This window comes from Chinchilla lanigera, unplaced genomic scaffold (genome assembly GCF_000276665.1).
Source record: "Chinchilla lanigera isolate Chin_1 unplaced genomic scaffold, ChiLan1.0 scaffold00006, whole genome shotgun sequence".
NCBI lineage: Eukaryota > Metazoa > Chordata > Mammalia > Rodentia > Chinchillidae > Chinchilla > Chinchilla lanigera.
The window spans coordinates 30,803,562-30,824,651 of NW_004955407.1; the positions used below are offsets into that span (position 1 = coordinate 30,803,562).

The following is a 21,090-nucleotide window of genomic DNA, read 5'->3' on the forward strand; positions in this document are numbered from 1 at the left end:
AGAGATGGGAAATGAAATAGATTCCACCCGCCATTTGGGAAAGAATGCTGTGTCTTTACTAAGATGTACAGACTTCTTGTCATTATTCCCTACACAACACAGTATAACACTTACTTACACCGCATTTATACTGTACTAGCTATCATAAGTAATCTAAAGGTGACAGTACATGGGCCGATGTGTGTAGGTCATGTGCCAATATCACACCATTTTACACAAGTCTTGAAGGTCTGCAGATTTTGGTATCCACAGGGCCCTGGAACCAATCTCCCAGGGACACTAAGAGGTGAACGCAGTGCCCAGCAGATCGCAGTTGGGTATCTTTGGCATTTTCCAGTCTCCAAACTTTGAGACCAAGAGACAGAGCAGCTGTAGTGCCTGCTTCTGCTCAAAACTTCAACCCTTACCAACACAGCTCTCCTTGGTGATCATTAACAGTCACTTTTAAAAAAGAGATTCTCAGGAATTTCCTCCTCTGGACTTCCAATAACACAGTCCATACTCATCCCCCTTCCCAAAAAGGCTCAGGACCATCCGGGCACTTTTCCATGTTTTTATTGTTTGACAAGCATTTACAACGTTCCATTCATAGACCTAAAAACATAAAAATAGACCTTCTTTCAGCTTATAAAAGAAATATATAAGAACTTTTGACATAGACACATCATGACCTTATGTACAAGAGAAAATGGCACCTCTCCAAGCACCAGACTTTCCAGTATTTTTCGATGGACACGTTGCAGGGAGACCAGCAAATTGCAACTATTCGACACCTCTGCTTCAGTTTTTCCATCAGGACCCAATCAAACCCGAGATGACATGGAACAATGCAGTGATACAAAGGGTATAGAAACCATTCTAAAGCTTTTTTTTTTTTTTTTAAGAAAACCAGAAGATATAGCAAAAATTTAATAGAATAAAACTTTCAAAAGATCAAGCTCAAAGCCCTGGAAACCCGAAAGGGGAGGGGACAGAGGATGGAGCAGTAGGGAAAGCAAGCAGGGACACAGAGCATGATGTTCTGAACTCTCTATTGTCTGGAAATATAAAGTCATAACTGATTCTTATAAAATATAATTCCTAAAGCTACTATAAAATTCAGGTCTTTAAAGTACCTACTGATGTGTCAAACACCAAATAGATATTTTTTCCCCAAAAAGAAAGTTTTCATATTATTTAAACCCTTCTTAGGAAGTAGACATTGTGAAATGGGAAAGGGAAGGGAAAAAAAGCTATAAACCTTTTAAAAAAAATTGAAAGTGCTATAAGTTGTTTTTGTTCTTCCTATTTGGATATCTGTTTTGAACGTTAGGTTTATTAACATGGTTACCCTGTTTCGTTGGCATGAAGGAAATGTCAAACAGAAGAAATGTTTTAGAAGAGGTTACTATGGACTGTCAGGGAAGGGGTAGGTAATCTATGGATGAAGATGTAATTTTGATGAGAAAACCAATGATCACCATGGCAACCCCATGAAAAGGAAGCTCCCCTCCCCTGCGACACACTGCCCATTTCCTGCCATGGGTAATCCAACCAAACTCCCATCTCAAGTAGAGATTCCAACATTTAAAAAAAAAAATCTGCTTCTTGGAAAAAAAAAAAAAATTATCCTTAGCATGAGCTTCTTGTTGACCTTTCATATATAAATATAAAGTCACCATGCCTCACTCTCTCTGTAAAAGATTAGATGCTCACTTTTAGACCTAAGAGATACACCTAACACTGTAAAATTCTCATCTATTTGTGCCCCTGCGTCTCAAGTAAAATACAAAAAATAGTGTTTTTTTTTCTCTCTCTCTCTCAAGTGATAAATTTGGATCTCTTTTCCAAGAGTTTGGTATCTTTATAATTCTATGCAAAACTAGAGCTTCCAAACACTGACACAGAGTTAGACCATCCATAGATCAAAACAGAAAGAAAAAAAAAAAGAAAGAAAAGGCTCATCAAAACATAAATGACCACCCTCTCCTCACACATCCTTAAAATACACAGATATTCTCAGACACTGAAGAGGGAAGCTGTACAGTTGTCTTGTTTGTTTCCGGTTTTGTTTCACTGTTTGGAAGTGGGGTTCCCACCTGAGGTTGGTTTCAGGTAGGACGAGCTATGCACTGGCTTTTGCATGAGTGCTGGGCCTTAAATTCTGTACTTACTTCAACTGCGGGGGGTAGCTTGTTTTCCAGTGCTATAAATGTTTTTTTTCTAATTCTTCAGGCCCTGATTAATGGAGAATAAATAAAAGCCCTTAGCAATATACAGAAGATAGGACTCAAACTCATTCAGGATCCTGAACAATTCTTTCCGACATGGATATTAACAATGGCGAAGGTGGGTGGTGGCCACATGGCTTCAGAACTGGGTCAGCTGCCAAAACTGTGTGTGTGCAAGAGTGCGACCTAAAGGGACATTCTCGTGGACGGCACTGGAGGGCTGCGGAGGGAGGGCAGGGCAGGGAGGAATATCTACACACATTCTCTAAGGGGACGCGACGCAGTCAGATCTCAGTGTTCAGCTTCCGGGAGGGGCCGAAGTCTTCGCGCCTAACCCAAATGACCTCCTCACTTGTGCTCTCCAGGCCGCCATTGATGCCTGACAGGGCAGCTTGCTTCTTGAGCTGTGCCATGCGGGACGCGTGACTATCCAGGGTTTTCCGGCCTCTTTCTCGCTGACTGATGGAGGCAGCCTGAAGCCGCTCCTGCAGGTCTGTGTCCACTGAGGCGCCCTTCACCGACTCACAGAACTCATCATCGTCACTGAGGATGTCTGTCTCCTTGATGTCATCTTGCTCCTCATACTGAGCAAGATCAAACTGTTCCTCTACCCATCGGTCAGTGTCCCCGCCAGCAGGGGGCTGCTGGGGCTCTTTCTCCGGGCTGCTGGCAGAGACCGCATCGGAATCAATGGTAAACCTGTTTCGGGCCAGTCGCCGCCTCCTCCTCCCAAGAGACTTGCTTGGGGCGGACACTGCACACACACACAAAAATATAAAAATAAACCCCCACAGGCTTTACCATGAGATGAACATCCAGAAAGCAAAGAAAAGGAACATAAAAGCTCAACGGTATGCATTTGGTGCCTTGATGTCATTTGGGGCTTAAGAATCTAGATTTCTCCAGTCCATCGGGGAGTGTTTACCTTGCCTCGATGTCTGAACTTTGAGGGTGCTACAGCAAGTGACCCAACAGCAAAGAGGGATGTGGGCGCGTGGGAGAGGTTGCAGACTATGGGGAAGGGACACCCAACCATCTCTGAAATAATGACTCCGCCCTGTGCACCCCAGACGCAGGTATCACAGAGATCACTGCTCTCCAGCAGACCACCGACCCTGGGACTAGTAAGTGGTTTTACCCCAACCACTCCCCATAGCACAGAGCCGCCAAGATCTCCCGGGACTGCCCCAGGATCACCCAGGTAGAGCATAGTTCTTTAGTAAGGAGGAGGATGGGTCTAGGGTCCTGCTCTTCTTGTAGACCCCACCACAATGTACCAAAGGGGTAAGCAGTGGTCTGTTTTGCTGCTTTCTGAGAATTTAAGGAGGTACAGTTAGATTAAGGGGATCACATCCCTCTTAGAGAACACATGGGAAAGAGAAGCTCTCAGAGATATGGAGTCGCCATTTAGTTCCCCTTTCTGACAAAGCCCCATATGAACTGTGAGGCTAAGCAAAGTGAGCCTTCGTCTCTGCTAAATACATTCCACGAGGCACCCATTCTTCCACAGTTCCATTCAAATGTCAGTACCGAGTGCCATGAGAAAGAAATAAGAGGTGACACTCAAGCAGTTATCCACAAAGTGCTACAATAAAATGACTGAAAGTTAGGAGGAACACGTCATTAGATAATAAATCTTTGGATTTATTCTTAGTGCCCTCTAGGAAGCCAGAATTATTAAAAACAAGCGAACGAAAGACTTTACTCAATCAAGCCAGCAAATAAACACTCCCAACACATACACACAACACACACACACACACACACACACACACACACGATGGCTCACATGAAATGCCGCTGCTTCTGCCTTGATAGTGACATGTTTGTTGCATCAGACACAAAAATACGGAAGGCAACACAGGCTTTCCAATGAGGGGAAGGACCTAAACTCCAGCGAGGAGCTGTGCTCCTCAAACCTAAGTCTTAAAAGCTGCAAAACAGCTCCAGTGCTGCTAGAAGATGCCAGTCTTCAAGATGGCCACAGGCAGCCTTGGCTTCAAACACACAGACACAGGTCAGAGAGCTCCACAGTGCCCTGGCTTGGTTCCCACTATGGCATCCTCTGTACCACCGCCCTGTGTGCCTCAGTGCTGTTCCGAGTGGTGCATCATCCCTAAACACGGTACAAAGGGACACCACTCTTGCTCAAAGGGGAATGAAAACCATTTCCCACAAAATGGAAAAAAAAAGAAAAAAATTACTTCTCCACTGGGAAGAAGCAAAAGTTCTTCCTTAACTTTACTTCCACCATCATGGAGTCTGGCTGTCTCTAATCACTACATTAGAACTACCTTCCACTCACACTTAGACTGCTGGAAATAGCTGTGAATGATTTGCAGGCTAGGATTTAGAGGCAAAGGATGCCAATGTCTGTGTCTTTGAGATGTATCAAAGATGAGTTGGTGGATGACACATGGATAGGTGAGAGTGAAAATATAGAAGAATATTCATCATAGAATATAGATGGGAGCTGTGAGTGCCTCTAACTGCCTTATGCTAAAGTCTGAGAATTTTCATAAGAAAATGGTAGAACAAAAAATTTTTAATTTGGTCACTGGCAGAAAGATAGCACTCTTAGACTAAATGCAGAGCCAAGGTATTTGACTTTATCATCCTATCCAAACGGAAGAAAAGGAGAAATAAACTACCTGCCAATGACTGAAGAATGCCACAGGAGTGTCTTTTATTAAAAGGATACTTAACAACCCAGCTAACATTGGGGGCTTCCTCTCAGTCTTTCAGGGACATAATCTTTGAGTATTTCTAGTATTCACTGTTAAACTAGTACTGGGCTGGATCCATTCAAGCATCATTTTAAAAGTCATCAACAGTGAAAATTCTGATGATAGTTAACTGTTGCCAAAGCAGAGTGATACTTTCTTCAGCCAAAAGTGAACCATCAGAAAACCCATTCACTACAGTCTATGCCTTTCCCTTGGCATTCACGATGATGATCTAGGACCTAGATTTTAGGTCGTGGGCTGGTTTTATTTTCTTTCCGTAAAGGACTCCGTGAGCAGGGAGACTTCTGCTTATCCCACAGTCTGAACATCATTGGCTTTAAAGCAAATGCAGCTCAGAATTTAGGTTCACTGATTAACAACTTAAACCTGGCCATTGACAGGCAGATTCCCTGAGGTTGGAACACACAGTCCCAAGTAAACATTCTCCAGTAAGAGGAGGAGCAGGGGAAACACTGCCAAGTAAAAATCTCTACACTGAGCTCTAAAGGATCAAGGAACTGTCCTTATTTGGGGACCCTATGAGAAAGTATGGATACACATGCATGCATGACTCTTATAATACTTTGGAGAACCCAGCAGAGTGCTGGGTATATTGCACTAAGTTTTCAATAAACAAATCAATTGACTAGAGAGCTCCCCCAATAAACTTAAGGTGCTTAAAAAATGTAATAGCCCGTGTCAAGCTAGATGCATTATGCCAATGAAAAGACCTTCAGCCACTTACAGTTCTATCCATGTCTCTTCAACACCACTGAGAACTGGTGGAAATGTAACAATGGTTAAAAAGCTTTTTTTTGGCAATTGCAAAGGAACCCTCTTTCCTCGGAACCCTCCCTGCAAAATTCTCAGCTGCCTCTTAGGAAAGGAGTGATTAAAATATGACTATCTTGACATCTTTCAGTACCTCTCAGTGTTAGGAAAATATCATTCCTCCTACTATCTCTCCTATAACTGCCATTTATAGGTGGTAGAACTGATCTTTCCTTCCTGCTCCAGAGTGATAGGGTAAGTCCTGCAAGTATATTTATGCTGGGATCTTTACAGAGCTAGATTCCTCTCTTTCCAGTAGCGGCAGAAGGCTTCCCTAAATTAACACTGAGATAAAAATAAAGTTGCAGGCACAAGGCGAGGGCCACAGTCTCACCTGTCATCTGGTCTACCAGACATGGACCCCTGAGAATAGGCGTTCATGTACTGCCAGATTACAAAGCTGCCACTTTCCCAGAACAGTGGCTGTGACCTTGCTGAGCTACGACACACTGCTTTTTGCTAAACAAAGCTGGCCGTCATGCAAAGCAGCGACTGTTATTCCACAAGGGTGCTAAGATAGCCCCTCCAGAAAGAGGATGCATTCGCTTGCTGGCTTGGCAAATGAGAGAGGAGCTCACCAGCCAAAAGGAGAGGGCAGCGAAGGGAAGGCTTCCGGGAAGGCAAGAGGAGTGAAGAAAGGGCAGATCCCCAGGGAGGCACGGGGAAGGAACAAGGGCAAGGAGCTCCACACCGGGGAAAAACATACTCCCACGTTAGCCCCCCACGGCCACATCTAACTCCCGCTCAACAAAGACGTCAAGCTCACTGGTGTTCTACAGTGGAGTGGGGGTGACTGGGATCTTGAACGTTTGAATCCTCACAGTACCTGCCCTGCTCATGGCTGGCCTGGCGCCCTTCAGCGCACACAATCTTTTTCCTCCAAAGGGGACATACTGCTGGGATGAGGGGAGGCTTTCGGTTTTGAGGAGCTGTCTTCTGTGCTTATCTCGCAGGATGGAATGCACAGCCTTCAGGAAATCCTTCCGGCTCTCTGGAGAGCTAAGAAAAGAAGAAGATTTACAAGTGTCAGAGAAATGGGACTTCACAGATGGGAACATCCCATGGCCTCCGGTGCAGCTAAACAAACATCCCCAAGCCGAAGGACAGGAGACTAAAGCCACATGTCACTTTCTACACAGAGCTGCCTTCTCACAGCTGGTGATGAGCAGGCACGCTCCGCAGCTCTCATGCTTTATGATTCATCTTCTGCACCCCATCTGAGGCCGAGAAGCTCATTAATGAATACGTTGATAGGCACAGGGATTGTCCCCCCAGGAAGTTGACAAATTCCACCCTTGGAATCTAAGGCACAATCTTAGAGCTTTAAATGTTTTCTGAGATTCCTGCAACTCTGCCAAGCATCCAAAGATTGATATCCCAATTTCTTGGTTTCCTCCAAAATTAGCCTCCCTCCTGTTAAATGCCTAGTCCTCCCATGAGCCATTTCAACACTTAAGTGTTGAAAAGTGTTAGGGGCATTTCAAGTTAAGCATGAGGGCTACATTCTTAACAACTGGAAAATCTTCCAATGCCCTAATTCTCAAGATGAAAACAGAACCCCCTAGGTAAGAATTATTTTTTTGGCTGAGTTCTCAATATTTTTACCCACAGAAGTGTCACCTGACACTTCTTCTGATGACAAACATGGTGCCTCTAGAGACAGGCTTGCTGAACTCCATACACTTTACCAGAAAGAATCACAATTAAAACTTTTAAACAGATGGTAAAAATGGTTCTCAAGCCACATGTGGAGTGTGTGTGTGCGTATGTGTGCGTGTGTGTACATGAGTGCATGCATAACTATGTTATAAGGAATTGAACCTAAGTCTTTTACAGTGAGCTACATCCCCAGCCCTTTTTTACTTTTTTATTTTGAGACAGGGTCTTGCTAAGTTTCCTGATCTAGACTCAATCTTGAGATCCTCCTGCCTCAGCTTCCACAGTACTGGGATTATAGGCATGCATCACCACTCCTGGCTCACATGTGGAATATTTAAAAAAAAAAAAAAACTTCACTTCTCCTGACAGCTTCCTGGGGATCTATTCCTGTTGACTCATCTCCAAATAGATGATGCAGCAACCGGAAACAGTAGGTTTTAAAGTTATACCCACCTGAGTCTGAACCCATGTTCCTTTCCGATAATGTGTTAGGCAATGTACCTTCTACAAGCCTCGGTTATCTTTGGTCTGACTACATAACATAACGAAGGTTAAGACGCTCAGCGTATTTTTGGTTTGGTACGTGCACCTTCTTACTATACTACTGAGAGCATTACAAAATATCAATACTAATCATAATAACATTGTTATGTTGTTTTTATGGGGACGGCATGATTGCCTAGGATTAAAATAAAGCATGATTAAATATAGACATATTTAAAGGCAAACAATACAGTCTGTTAGGATCGTCTACCTTGATATTTCCAGGGGAAATAAAGAGAAAAAAATTGGGTGCAGTTGGGAGAAGACCTCAAATTCTCAGAGGAATATAGAGCAGGAAGGCAGGAGGGAGGAGGGGCAGGAAAGGGGAAGGAGACACGCAAGACGAAATAAGTAGAAGCCTACACTGTAAGTTTAGCGTTCAATCTGTAGGCGATCAACAGAGGTCAAGTTCCTCATGCTGAGCTTCTCAAGGTCACCCAGAATCCTGGTAATAACTCCATGCGCTACCAGTTTGTCCCAGGCAGCCCTGTCTCCTGCATTTCAGAGACATTATGGTGGAAATAACGTGACCAAACACCACAATACCACACTATGAGATGACCAGGCCGTTCCATTCTACAGAAGGTAAACATGTTGAGTGTATCTGGAAATTCCTACTTCCTTTCAGACAGATATGAAATTAGCCAAGTTACTGTTAACTTCTCAAGCGCACAGAAGTCCTCGGAGTGCAGGAGACACAGACTGCTGTGGGGGCCAGGTAGAAGGGTGGTCCCTGAGCTGGACAGCCGCGCCCCACCAGGCCAGGCTTACCTGCAGCACAGGTGGAAGACCCTCTCCGGTCTCCCTTCAGATTCTGACTTCACGTGGACAATTTCACACACGGCATTGGCCTCTGCATCTGGATAAGTTAAGACAAGGACAAAAGAGGGTGTATTTCAAGCGGAGTCATTTACATGTTTACCAAAAACATTTTTCACCCTTTGCTGTCCAATACAATGGTGCAGAACAGCAGAGGATACTTCACTCTTGTCCTGTGATTTCTAGAGAGATGAAGAGACTGGAAGCTTCATATACTAAGGGGGAAAAAAACTTGGAGAACTTCCCAGTGCAAAGATCTCCTTCTAGATGGTCTAAAGGGTCCTTCAATCAGTCATATTGATGGAGGAACTTCCTCTTCCGCTGTGTAGCCAGTTTGGTCAAACTATTTCAATTAAGTGACTGGTTCTTTTGACAACAGTTGGATCCATCAGTGCCCAAGATTCTGAAGCGTATTTTCATCACACCAGTGATATAAGGAGGCACATCCAATGCCTCATAAGATGCCTGAAGATCGAATGGGGCTCCTCTTCCCCAGCCTTCCCAAGTGCCAAGAAGGTGAAGAACAACTGTACGCATTTCAAATACAGTCAACCTTGGTCTGTCAGCGGAAGTGGCTCCAGGACCCCTCTGGGTATCAAAATCCAAGGATGTATAAGTTCCCTATATAAAATGGTCTAGTATTTATATATAATACACATGCATGTTCCCATGTCCTTGAAACCATCTCTAGGCTACTATACTATCTAATACAATGTGCTATGTCAATTGCTGTTACACTATATTGTTTAGGGAATGATGTTAAGAAAAATAAGGGTGTACATGTTCCCTACAGATATAAGCTTTGTCCCAAATATTTTCTATCCACAGCTGGCTAGTTGATTCATGGATGCAGAACTCGTGGGTTCAGGGCCAACTGTAATTTCTACACAGTGCAATGCTAACACCACCGCATTACTGTAAGTTATGAATAAAGCGCTTGTGAAAGGAACAGCTCACCGCAGACTTTAAAGCTGCCCACTGGGAAGTGAGGCCCCATTCTACCCAGTGGTCAGAACCCTGGTTACAAACCCTCATTGTGGCTACATTATTTAATCTCAACTGGAATCCATTTGCAAAAAGTTTTACAAACTTTCCCAAACTTAAGATAAGAAAAATCATGAAATTCCACATTCTGATTCTCAAATCCACTGGAATGCACTTCATAACAGGAACACTTTGACTAGTTCTTTCAGCAATTAAAATATGCTTGATGGTTTTAAACTTGATTTGAATGAAAAGCAGAGGGTGAGGATGAAATGTCAAGTCACAAAGATAGCTTTGTGTCTAAAATGTAAAGCCTACGTCCTTCATGAAGCAAAATTCCTAGCTAGAAAGCCTATAACTTGCTGTAGAAATAAAGCTTCCCATTTATAAACCTGGTATAGGAAATATATGAACTAGATCGTTCTTAAGCTAAGATTCTACATTAAGACAGTGCTCGTATTTAAGTGCCTAAATCTCAAAGTGCATCGCAGCTTTTGGAGACACACAATCCTTAGGTTCCTATAAAGTCACCCATAGGTGAAGCTTGCAAGTCCTAACTAAAAAGGCATCATGATAAACTGTACTGGATGCTTAGAAGAAATCTTAATCATCTCATGCATATGTGACCTCTGTGGTTTTTGCATTTGACTTTTCCTACTACAAGGGACAACCACGAAAGAAGACAAATCTAGTTCACAATGGGGGAATAACCACAATATATTGAATATTGCAGGTTTCTCCTCTTGATATCAGACCGGCTGGTTCTTGCTATCAGGACCAGATCCACTTTTATTACTTAGAGAGGTGACAAGTGGAAACCAGAAGGCCATACAACACAAATCAGACAGGAAGAACCTAACACTCATAGCAGATGCCAGAAGCACGAAGGACAGACACCTGCAGGTGTCCCTTACGGGACTTCTCTTTACTAACCTAAGCTGCACCTACTTTACAGCTGGAATGGGGACCAGACATGGCCAAAGTTTCCACCTGACTTCCAAGGAAGCCCCTTGGAAGAGGGGCCACTGCCCATTCTCACAGACATAGGACTTGGCTGCAAATTAAACACAGGATGGGTTAGAGTTTCAGAAATATTACAACCCTTAATGGATACCAGGCTGAAGTTTACTTTTCATATGCCTGAAGAGTCATCTAACTACATTATCAAGGATTCTCAGTGCTACCCAACAATTGACTTTACTGTTTGGGTCACAGAAAAAGAACTAGTATTTCAAATGCCTTCTACTAATAACAAAGACAAAGATGTATGATAGATACTTCAGGCAAACAAATGCATATTCAATGGCTTTTTCACACTTTTGGTCAACTTTTCAGTCCCTCAGCTAAAAGGTAAGTGAGTAATTTACATGGGCTTTGCTCGTAGTTTCAAGGATTCTTTGTAGAAGTACAAGGCTCGCTGCTACTCAGATTCTAGTCATCGCAATGTTATTAAATATAACATAATGACCATAATTCCCCAGAGCAATTGTGAAGATATTATCCATTCATTTACTTGGTTCATTCATCCAGTCAGTATTTTACAGATGGCTGGGTAAATAAGAGGTAATGAAGAAATCGAGTGAAAAGAGAGTTAAGCATATAAGAAAATAGAAGGCAGATTAGACCAAGGTTGCGGGTACAGACATCACACACACGAGGACTGTGAAGCCAGCACATGTCAGAGCTTACCTGCACTTGCCAAAGCTCGGACCTGCAGGGCTTCAGTAGGGATCATGTGGCGAAATCGGAAGGGGTCCCACTCCTCATAGATTGAAAGTCTGTGAGATCCCACCTAAAGGAGAGAAAGAGCCAGCCGCATAAGAACAACGAATTCACCTGCACTGATTCCACTGCCTAGCCAAGGTAATGCCCCCCTCATGTACAGGAGGTGAGAGGCTGCCTGATAAATACGCTGGGGGTGCACAAATGAGTCTGCCAGCCAAATGCAGGTGACAGAGGCAGAGAAGAGGAAAGAGAGGAAACAGCTGTACATCTCATGCTCCACACAGAAGCCTCCTGAAAGGCAGAGCCCTGGGAACACTTACAAAAGAAAAGAAACCATAAGAGCCTCTTGTTGACACAGGGTAAAATTAAGCAGATATGACTGAGAACAATACGGAAAGGTATTTTCAAACATGAGGATGAAATTAAGAGTCTTACAAGTTTCTTCTTCTGTTTGGAACCATCTTTATACACGAGGACCACAGCGGTTTTGAAGACTGGAAGGAAATAAAATAAATGCAGTTATGGCACAAAATCTGTGGGGCTTCCCCCTTAACCCAGACAACTTGGAGCGCTAGCGAAACAGTTAGAGGAGGAGGAGGGTGAGACCCCAAGTAACCGATTCCCACCTATCTTCCGCACATTCGTCATATATGCAAAATGAACAGACTATGAAGGCAGAATTTTCCAGGTCCAAAATTAACAGAGAATAAACACAGGGAAATTATGGCCCCTCCTGAAACTTTTGGATAAAACAATTTTAGCTATATTAATCTAAGTTTAAAACTTAAGCTGACACATACTCAACAAAAATGTAGTAACTAATTTAGTAGGTAGAGGAACAATACAGATGTCTTTAATAATAAAACAACTGTTGAAGAGTGACTTACATTTATAGAAATTAAGCCAACCCCTCACCCTACACATAATGTTCATAACTCAGGAAATACATTTGCATTTTTTACCTAAAGAAATGACATTCATGGAGTAGAATGCAATCCCCACTTAAAGCTCTTTAAGAGAAGTGAATATATAGTTTTATTCTTATATTCTTTCAGGGGATTTGGAGATCCAATGTAGTTATGCATAATCTTCTAGAGAATTCTTTAAGCAATGCCAAGCATGTCTCTCACACAGTGCTTCTGACTGCTCCTGGAGGAAGCAGAATTGGTGCCCAGAAGGGATGGGAGGGTGGTCCCAGCTCGTCCTTGGTTCTCTGTGTCCAGCTCTCTGCTGTGGTCTAAGTGTCTACAATCTCCCCAAATTCGTATGTTCAAACTAATCACCACTGTGATGGTTTTAGGAGGCAAGGCGTTTGGGAAGAGACCAGGCTCTGCCCTCATGAATGTGCTTAGTACCCTAACACAAGAGGCCAGAGGTAGATGTTTGGCCTTTTCCGCCATGTAAAGGTGCCGTTGAGAAGGTTCATCCCTTCTGTCACACAGTGGCTGGAGGAGGGGCAGCCTGGTAGAGCAGACACAGAATTAAAAGGGAATGAAGGCTCTGAGAATTTTCAGAGATGAGCCATCAGGCTACACATCCTCCAGACACCATCCCAAAGGGCTCCTTCTTCATTTTGCTTAGGGCAGCTCCGTCTTCCCCGTGTGTGAGGTCAGCCTAATCCCCAGCTTGGAGAATAAGAGATGCTAAGAAGCTAAGTCCAGCCTCAGGTGTAAACGAGAGGACAGGCTGGCGGCTTCCTTCCACGTTCCCACTGACATGTGGAGGCCACCACAGCTCTGCAGAGCACTGGCACCTTCAACCCGCGGAGACTCTGGGTTGCCCCATGAGGGCATCTGAAATTACAGTGGCCAGGAGAACTGGGTTCCTTGAAAAGTGACAGAATTCTGCTTCTGGAGAGGGGACCCAGTGATGTTAGTCTCAGAAGTGCCACTCTATCCTTGGAGCTGCAGTTCAAGGGCCTGTTTGGCTCTGAGAAGGTTAATGTATCTGCCTCAGCTTCACCATCACAGAGCACAAGAGGATCAGAGTGCGAGCCTCCGCCCAGCACTGAGACCTGCGCAATGAACACCTCCACCTACCGTGAAGGACCACACGGGGTCACCCAGTCCACTCGAAAGGGCCGTGACTCTCCTGGCTGCCCTCCTCAGCCTAATGTCCCTACTCTGTGACTTACAATGCAAACGCCTAATGCCTCCCATGCAGAAGCCTACGCAAGCACCCTTTGTTTGTATTTTCCTCTTCAGGCGAAAGTCATTCACACTCAGCACACCCGAGCCACCCCAAGCATAAAACGTCAAGGTGCTGGTTTGACAGTAAGTCGATGTCAGTTTCAGAAGAGAGCTGAACTGTTCCCTGAAATTAGAGATTTGCAGGAAAACAAAAAGAGAGCCTTGATTTTAAGTCAAAAGCTGCCTGATCAATTGGAACTAACCTACTTTCAGCACGACGCATCTCTCCTTCAAAATGCACTGTCTGGAAGGCTCCTTTAGCTCTGCCTCTCTACTAGAAATCACAGTGAAACTGTCAGCAGCATCACCGGTAATGAGCTTACCTAAGACTCACACACAAATATGCTCATTATCATGGCTATCTTGGTTTACAATCCCAATCTTAATCTTTTTTTCTTTTTCTTTACCATTACCTTCCTGTGACTGTACAAGCATTCTCAATAATAACCTTGCCTCTTACCGCAGAACTTCCACAGTTGTTTCTTGGTTTTTTTGTTTTGTTTTGTTTTGTTTTGTTTTGTTTTTGGTTTTTCTCCGGTACCGGGAACCAAACTCACGACCTTGCGCTTGCCAGGCAGGTGCTTTGCCGCTGAGCTAAATCCCCAGCCCCTTGTTTTGTTTTTTATCTCTACTGCCCCTACTGAGTGTGCTGGGTGCTCTGGAGTTGCAGTACCAGGGTTGGGGTACACAGCATCTATTTACAAAGACAGGTGCTCTGGGCCCCCACTCCTGGGAGTCAGCCATCTGACACCTGGCTCCCACAACCAACCCAGGAAGCAGGGAACAGGAACGCAGAGCCCTATCTGAGCCTACTGTATTAATAGTGGCACCTAAAGCCCCAAACCTCATAACTGGCATTTACCATGGGTTGGCAGACTAGGGCCCTTGAACCAAACCCATGCCTCTCTGCTTGCTGCCTATATAGTACCGGCTGCTAGCACAGCCAGCTCATTCACTGTTACTATTGGTTACAATAGCAAAGCACATAGCAAACTGCCCCATGCCCAAAATTCACTATGCAGCCCCAAACAGAAAAACGTATGCCTGTCCCTACTTTCTCCCACTCAAATTATTTTCTTATTCTAAACTGGTTTTTTATAACTATATGAAATTTGTAAAATCCATGGGATAAATCATGAAGCACCCTAATGGTGAACTCTGAAACTGCTAGCATACAGTCCAACATCAAGAACAAGTAGATGGTTCCGGGCACTATGTCAGTAACTTAAGTTCCATAAATGACTCACTGAGATGCACCAGAGACATCCCAGGCCAGTCCAAGAAGAAATCACAGTATGGGGAGCACAAAGCAAGTACTACTGCCCTCCAAAAACATTCCCCCCATCAAACACTGTCAGCTGGTTAATACCCCAATACTTCTTTGTATCCTCTACTTAGTCGCATGTTTTCTGAGCACACTTACATGCTCTTTCATTATTCTTAATGAATGTCATCAACAGCTATAGTGGCTCTTGGGAAATTTTGAGAATATGACTAATTTTTCAATGAAGGCTAAGTGGATCAAACTAGGAAGTCCAATCAATCTCTGCATGAAACACTGATTTTAATATGCCTAGGATGTTCCTTTTGGGAATATTTTGTTCACATCATAGAGGGGGTCAAAAAGAATTCAGCTGAAGAAGCAGTAAGCAACCTCCCAGCCCCCAGCTCAGAAAAATAATATATGATAAGATAATGGTAAATGCTATATTTCCTACTCCTGAGCTTTCTAGGGAGATGCTAGGGAAAAACACAACATAAAACAAAAGCACAGGCTGCAGATGGTTTGTGCTTGAAAACAGCACTGCATTATGTTATATTCACACCTACACAGCCATAGTTAACCATAGCTACACTTCCTGAATTATCCACAACTCGCAGTATACTACCCCAAGGTTTTTTCTCTCTCTAAAAGCATATTAATACAATACAATCATATGAGGTCTCTAATTGCAGCAATTGTACCGATCTGAACTACATTATTAAAAATATAAATCACTCATCCACTGTCTATTTTCACTACTATGAGTAACAACATAATTGCGATGCACCTCGCCACGGATTAAGCATCCAGAGTTGCAACAATAGCTCAGCTGAGAACTAACCTCATAAATTCTGGTTCAATGTACAGCAATACAGAGTTGGGGAGAAAATTTTAAAATCCAGGATTTGAGTCTCAGACACAGAGACATTTTGCTCTTGATCTTTCACTTTATTGTTCCTTGGTTTATTATAAACCCAATATCTTGAAATATTTGCTAGAACTAGCAGCAAAAAATTTAAAACAGGCTGGGGATATAGCTCAGTGGCATAAGCACCTGCCTGGCAAGCACAAGGTCATGAGTTCAATCCCCAATACTGCAAAAAAAAATTAAAACATTCATTTGCTGTCTGTTTGTACCTGGGATAGACCAGGGCACTGCCATGTCTACCCACCCATGTAGCTGGGTATGTTGTACATTTTTAACTGGAAGGTTTAATTTAGCATTTGTAAGAAGGTGATAGCCAAAGCAGGAATACTACCTCAAAAAACTATAAATAGCTTTAATTTAATAAACTGTGACTTAGAAATGTTCTTGCTTCAAAAACTAAGCCAGCCCTTTCCCGCTCCTCGAAACCCTCTTCTGATACATACCAAAGGCTGCCAGTTCAGGCTCCTTCTTCCACTTCCCCAGTGAGGCTGGTGGGTTCAGCCAGATGACGGTGGTGTGCAAGAGCAGGTCGCCCATGCTCAGATCTGCAACCTGTAAACCAGAGACACAGCAAAACTTACTGGGGAAAGGGATTCATGCTCAGGTTTTCATGAATTTTTAAAATACAGCAGGCTAGTGTCAATCTTACTTTGTGAAAATATTGTTCCTAAAAACATTTGCTTAAGTATGTGATATAATGCATAATGCATAAGTTAAATGGTTTGATGTAGCCATTCCACAATATGTATGTATAACAAAACAATATGCACATACACAGGGTGGGGGAGCAATCTCCAAACTACCATGGCTTAAAGTAAGTTTTCAACTTTATGATGTATTTATTGGGGACTTAAATAAATTTGGAGGGGCTAAGGGTTTGGCTCAGAGGTAGAGTACTTGCTTAGTATGTATAGGGCTCTGGGTTTAATCCCTAGCATGGTAAAACAAACAAACAAAAATTTTTGTAGATTTTTCAACTTCAGATTGCTTTTAAGGACATAACCCCACTGTAAGTTGAGAATCATCCTGTATGATTTTTGTCAATGTAAATAAAAGAATTATAAAAGAGAAATAGCACAGAAAATGATACATCCCACTTTAAAAAATATTCTCAACTTGCCAGCATCTAAGAAACACCTCCTCCACTGGAAGCAAGAGGTGGTAGATATCATAATGTTTATTGTTTTATGGCCAACTAATGTCTCATTATGTTTTGCTATGTTTGAGCTACAATGTGAAGAAACTTTAATGAAAAAACTCTTTAATTCATACAAAATGTCCACCTTGAAGACCAAATCCTCTACACTACCAAAGAAACACAGGATTCACACAAAAAATCTGCCCATTTTTTTCTTTATTCTGTGTTTGTCTAAGTGAATTTTAAGAATAAGATGACAAAATGGTAAGAACCAGGGTTCTGAAATGCACACCCAGTTTTACCTGTCAAAACTGACCTACCAAATTAAAGATGCTCTATGTTCAAATAGGTACCGATTCTCAGGGAGATACGGTTGTCAATGAGAAAGATCTACCCTCAAAATCTCAGACATCTCCACTGCAGAATTTGCTCTTCCTGGAAGCAGTAGAGTCAAATTATTTATTCTTCCAAATGCAATCTAAATATCTTATTTTCCTTCAGAGGAGGAAGAGAAAAGCTCAATTAGAAGCTTGAGGATTCCTGGACAGCTATATGCAGAATGAGAGCTGAAATACTTAGAGATCACGAAGTCACGTCATGGCCTGAACCCCTCCATGGTTAAATGCTAAACCATCTCAGACCAGTTCTTCCGGTTGAAGAGCCATCAGGATATGATGACCCAGACAGCCCAATGACACTTCATCCATTATTTATACTGCACAGTAGACATGCCCCCTTATCTGTGGTTTTCATTTCCATGGTTTCAGTTCTCTTCAGGCCAAATGAAGTCTAAAAATACTAAAAAAAAATTCTAGGAATAACCCATTCATAAGTTTTAAATGGCATGCCAGTCTAACTAATATGACCCAATCTCATGCTGTCCCTCTCCCTCCTACCTGGGACACAAATTGCTGCTTTTCCCAGGGAACCTTTGTGCCCACTAGTCACTGGGCAGGTGTTCTGGGTACCAACGGTTACACGATCACAGTGCTTGTGTTAAAGAAACGCTTGTTTTTATTTAAGAACAGTCTCAAAGAGCGAGAATACTGACACTGGAAACTGGAATATGACAAAGAAAAGCTGTCAGGTGCTCCCTTTAAGTTGAGAAGGTGAAAGTTCTCCAAATAATAAGGGAGGAAAATTGCAGGCTGAGGTTGCTAAGAACAAATCTTCTCTCCATGAAATTGTGAATGAAGAAAAAGGAATCTGAGCTAGTTTTGCTGCCACCCCTCAAAATGCAGAAGTTACGGCTACGGTGCGTGACAAGTGCCTGTGGACATGGGAAGGGCACTGCATACGTGTGTGACTGTGGAGGGGAAATCACAGTACAGAGCGACCGTGGCACTATGCACAGTTTGGGCCATTCACTGAGGGGCTGGCACACATCCTCCAAGTTGAGACAGAAGTGCTGTGGTCGTGTTTAGCTTTCCTCCCCGACTCCCCATTCCCCTTCAAACCTGTCGGAATCCCAACTCCTCACTGCCAGGGTGGTTCCCATCACAGGCGGGAAGATCCGCTGGTCGCTCTGTACCCGTCAGAGTACAACTATCACAGACCACGGTGCACCCCGTCTGTGAACGTCCCAAAGTGGTAGGAGCTCTTCCTCACCCGGGTCTCCCAGTGTACCTGCCTCCTGGCCTCTCACTCCTATTCCCCCGGTCTACAAAACTGAACATCCTCTTCCTCACAGCAAGAGTCCAAGCACTTGAAGGGCCAGAACTAAGTTTTCAGAGACAAACGGCTCTGTGGATGCTGTCACTATGACCTTGCTGTGTTTCTAGTTGCAGCAGCAATCTGGTGACCTGCCCCTGGACACAGCACAACTTGCACTATCCCTGTGGAGTATGGAGACACTGCTACTGCTGTGTCACATTACTGTTAGAACAACCAAGGGTTAATAAAACTTCATCAGGTTACTTGGTTCATCAATATTAAGTAGCATACCAACTAAATGCACCAGATTTCACCAGGGAAGGGCACTATCTAGTCTCCACTAGCCATTTCCCAATCTCTACATAGCAGTAATGAGATGTGTAAATACAATTCTTGGGCACTATACTGGTGCTATGAATTTAAAAGTGATCAAAGGTCGCTGTACTAGATTGTTGAAACTCCACTTTCTCCAATAGAATTGTATGTACCTGCACCTTCTGCCATGTGACACCGTAAGGATGAGCATGGTCATGTGACACCATAAGAAGCTTCCACTAGCATATATGTATGTATATATGTATATATGTATATATGCATGTATGCATGCATTCATTCATTCATCCATTCATTCACGTTTTGGGGATTAAACTCTGGGATTGCTGAGCTAAATCTCTAGCTGTTTTTTTTTGTTTTCCAAGACAGGGTCTGGCTGACTTGGTCAGGGTGGCCTCAAACTTGTAACTCCCCTGCCTCAACCTCCTGAGTTGCTGCGAGTACAGGGAGGTGCCATCGTGCCCACCCTTCACCAGCCTTCTTGAGCTCTACCTGCCATCCATGGAAAGGATCTACCCAAGACAGCCGCTGCTGCTTCAGCCTGGCTCCTGGGAGGAAGAGACACACAACACTTCTGACCCCAAGGCTTGGGATGCACCGAGAAAAGCCAAGCTCATGTGGCCAGCACCAGTCAAGCGTGAGACATTTAGTGTAGTGAATGAGTATTTTACTTGTTACACTGGGGGAAAACATGAGCTGCAGTGCACCTCAGTTTCTCTCTTGACACACTTCCACAAGGTGAGTGTAATACGGGGCGGGGACCGCTCACTCTGACCAACAGCCTCCCCCTCCGGCTTCTGCCGGCCCATCTGTCTTCCTCCAGACTCCAAGGGTGAGTGCACAGGGAGGCTTCTCCCTCAACCAGACAGGGACGCCTTCCCTAGTCAGGCTGCTTGCAGCCTCCTCCCCAGGGAGAAGGCCCTCTTGGCTTCTTCTTCTGCCTACCCAGGGAAAAGGGAGCTCAACTCTACAGAGAGTAGAAGACCGAAGGCCCAGTTTCATCCTGAAATGCTTCCTTGCCAGCTTTGTTTTCTGTGAACCTACCCTGGAGACACCCCAAGCAAAACTGGCTGAAGACAGGACTCAGACATCCTGTGTCCCTTGAATGCTACCACTTCAACATAAACCTGCAGCTACCAGCAGATACTGACCAATGTTCCTATTCCTAACCGCCTGCCAACTGTTCCTAAGTCCACTCTAGGTCTCTACTGGATGTCACCATTAAAAGGGAACTACAAGGACCAGAATCGCCTCCACGGAAATCAGGACATGATGCGTGTCGCCCCACGGTCACCAGCCTTCATCTCCCTACATGTTCTAAGCAGGCCTGCGGCGAGTGGTGGTGTAGACTCAGCAATGGTCTTGGCGTTGTCGCACTCTTCCTCCAGGCCCTCTTCTCCTTGAGGTTTTATTCTGGTGGAATCAAAGCTATCGCATCCTTTCCAGTTTCAAGACCATTTTCCTCAGTTGAGAAAAAGCAATCCAACAGCCGTTTAGTTATGCCCCTTAGGTAATCAACTGCCTCCGAGTAATCAGTTTCTGTCGAAGGCCTATTTCCTGCTGCTGGCTCATCTTCTCCTGCTAAAACACGGTCTTCTGCTCTCTTTGGACATTTTTTCCAAACTTTCATTTTTCTGGGCTTTGAGCTTTCTGATAGCAATAGGTTTTTCCGCCCCTGTAACACGGGCATTTTGTCAAGGGTCCCTCCATCTCTGCACATTTCTATTTATAATCTGAGTTCAGTGGGAAGCGCTTTGCCCAGCTCTGCGTCTCTTTTTGTCCCCTGCTGGACAGATCGACTCTCAGGGTTTCATCTCAAAGGACCTCCAGTTTTACCTAAGCCGGACTCCTTTTTAAAGCCTCTGACTTTGACCACATTCATCTTTGTTTTTATACATTCTTTGCATCCCACGCTGCACATCACCTACTGGCTAGCAACACTGTCACCTTCTCCTAAGGTCATTAGAATCCAAATACTGACTTGACATATAATGAAAATTAAAAAAAAAAAAAGAAAGAAAGAAAATGTTTATTCTATCTATCACCCAGAACAATCTGCTTCTGTCAAAACGAAAAAGAAAAAACAAC

General features: G+C 43.7%; 1 protein-coding gene across 6 annotated transcripts in view; it reads right to left on the minus strand.

Moving 5' to 3' along the window:
• Nucleotides 1-1,207: 1,207 nt before the first annotated feature.
• Nucleotides 1,208-21,090, minus strand: part of Tiam1 (T-cell lymphoma invasion and metastasis 1) — a 373,652-nt gene continuing 353,769 nt past the window's right edge. For all 6 annotated transcript variants that reach the window (XM_005375657.2, XM_013504090.1, XM_005375658.2 and 3 more), the window contains 6 exons: nucleotides 16,322-16,430; nucleotides 11,933-11,991; nucleotides 11,462-11,564; nucleotides 8,741-8,828; nucleotides 6,594-6,766; nucleotides 1,208-2,964 (listed from right to left, as the gene is read on the minus strand). In XM_005375657.2, coding sequence (XP_005375714.1) covers nucleotides 2,495-2,964; nucleotides 6,594-6,766; nucleotides 8,741-8,828; nucleotides 11,462-11,564; nucleotides 11,933-11,991; nucleotides 16,322-16,430 — 1,002 coding nt within the window. In that variant the 3' untranslated portion in view covers nucleotides 1,208-2,494. The remainder of the gene's footprint in view (nucleotides 2,965-6,593; nucleotides 6,767-8,740; nucleotides 8,829-11,461; nucleotides 11,565-11,932; nucleotides 11,992-16,321; nucleotides 16,431-21,090) is intronic.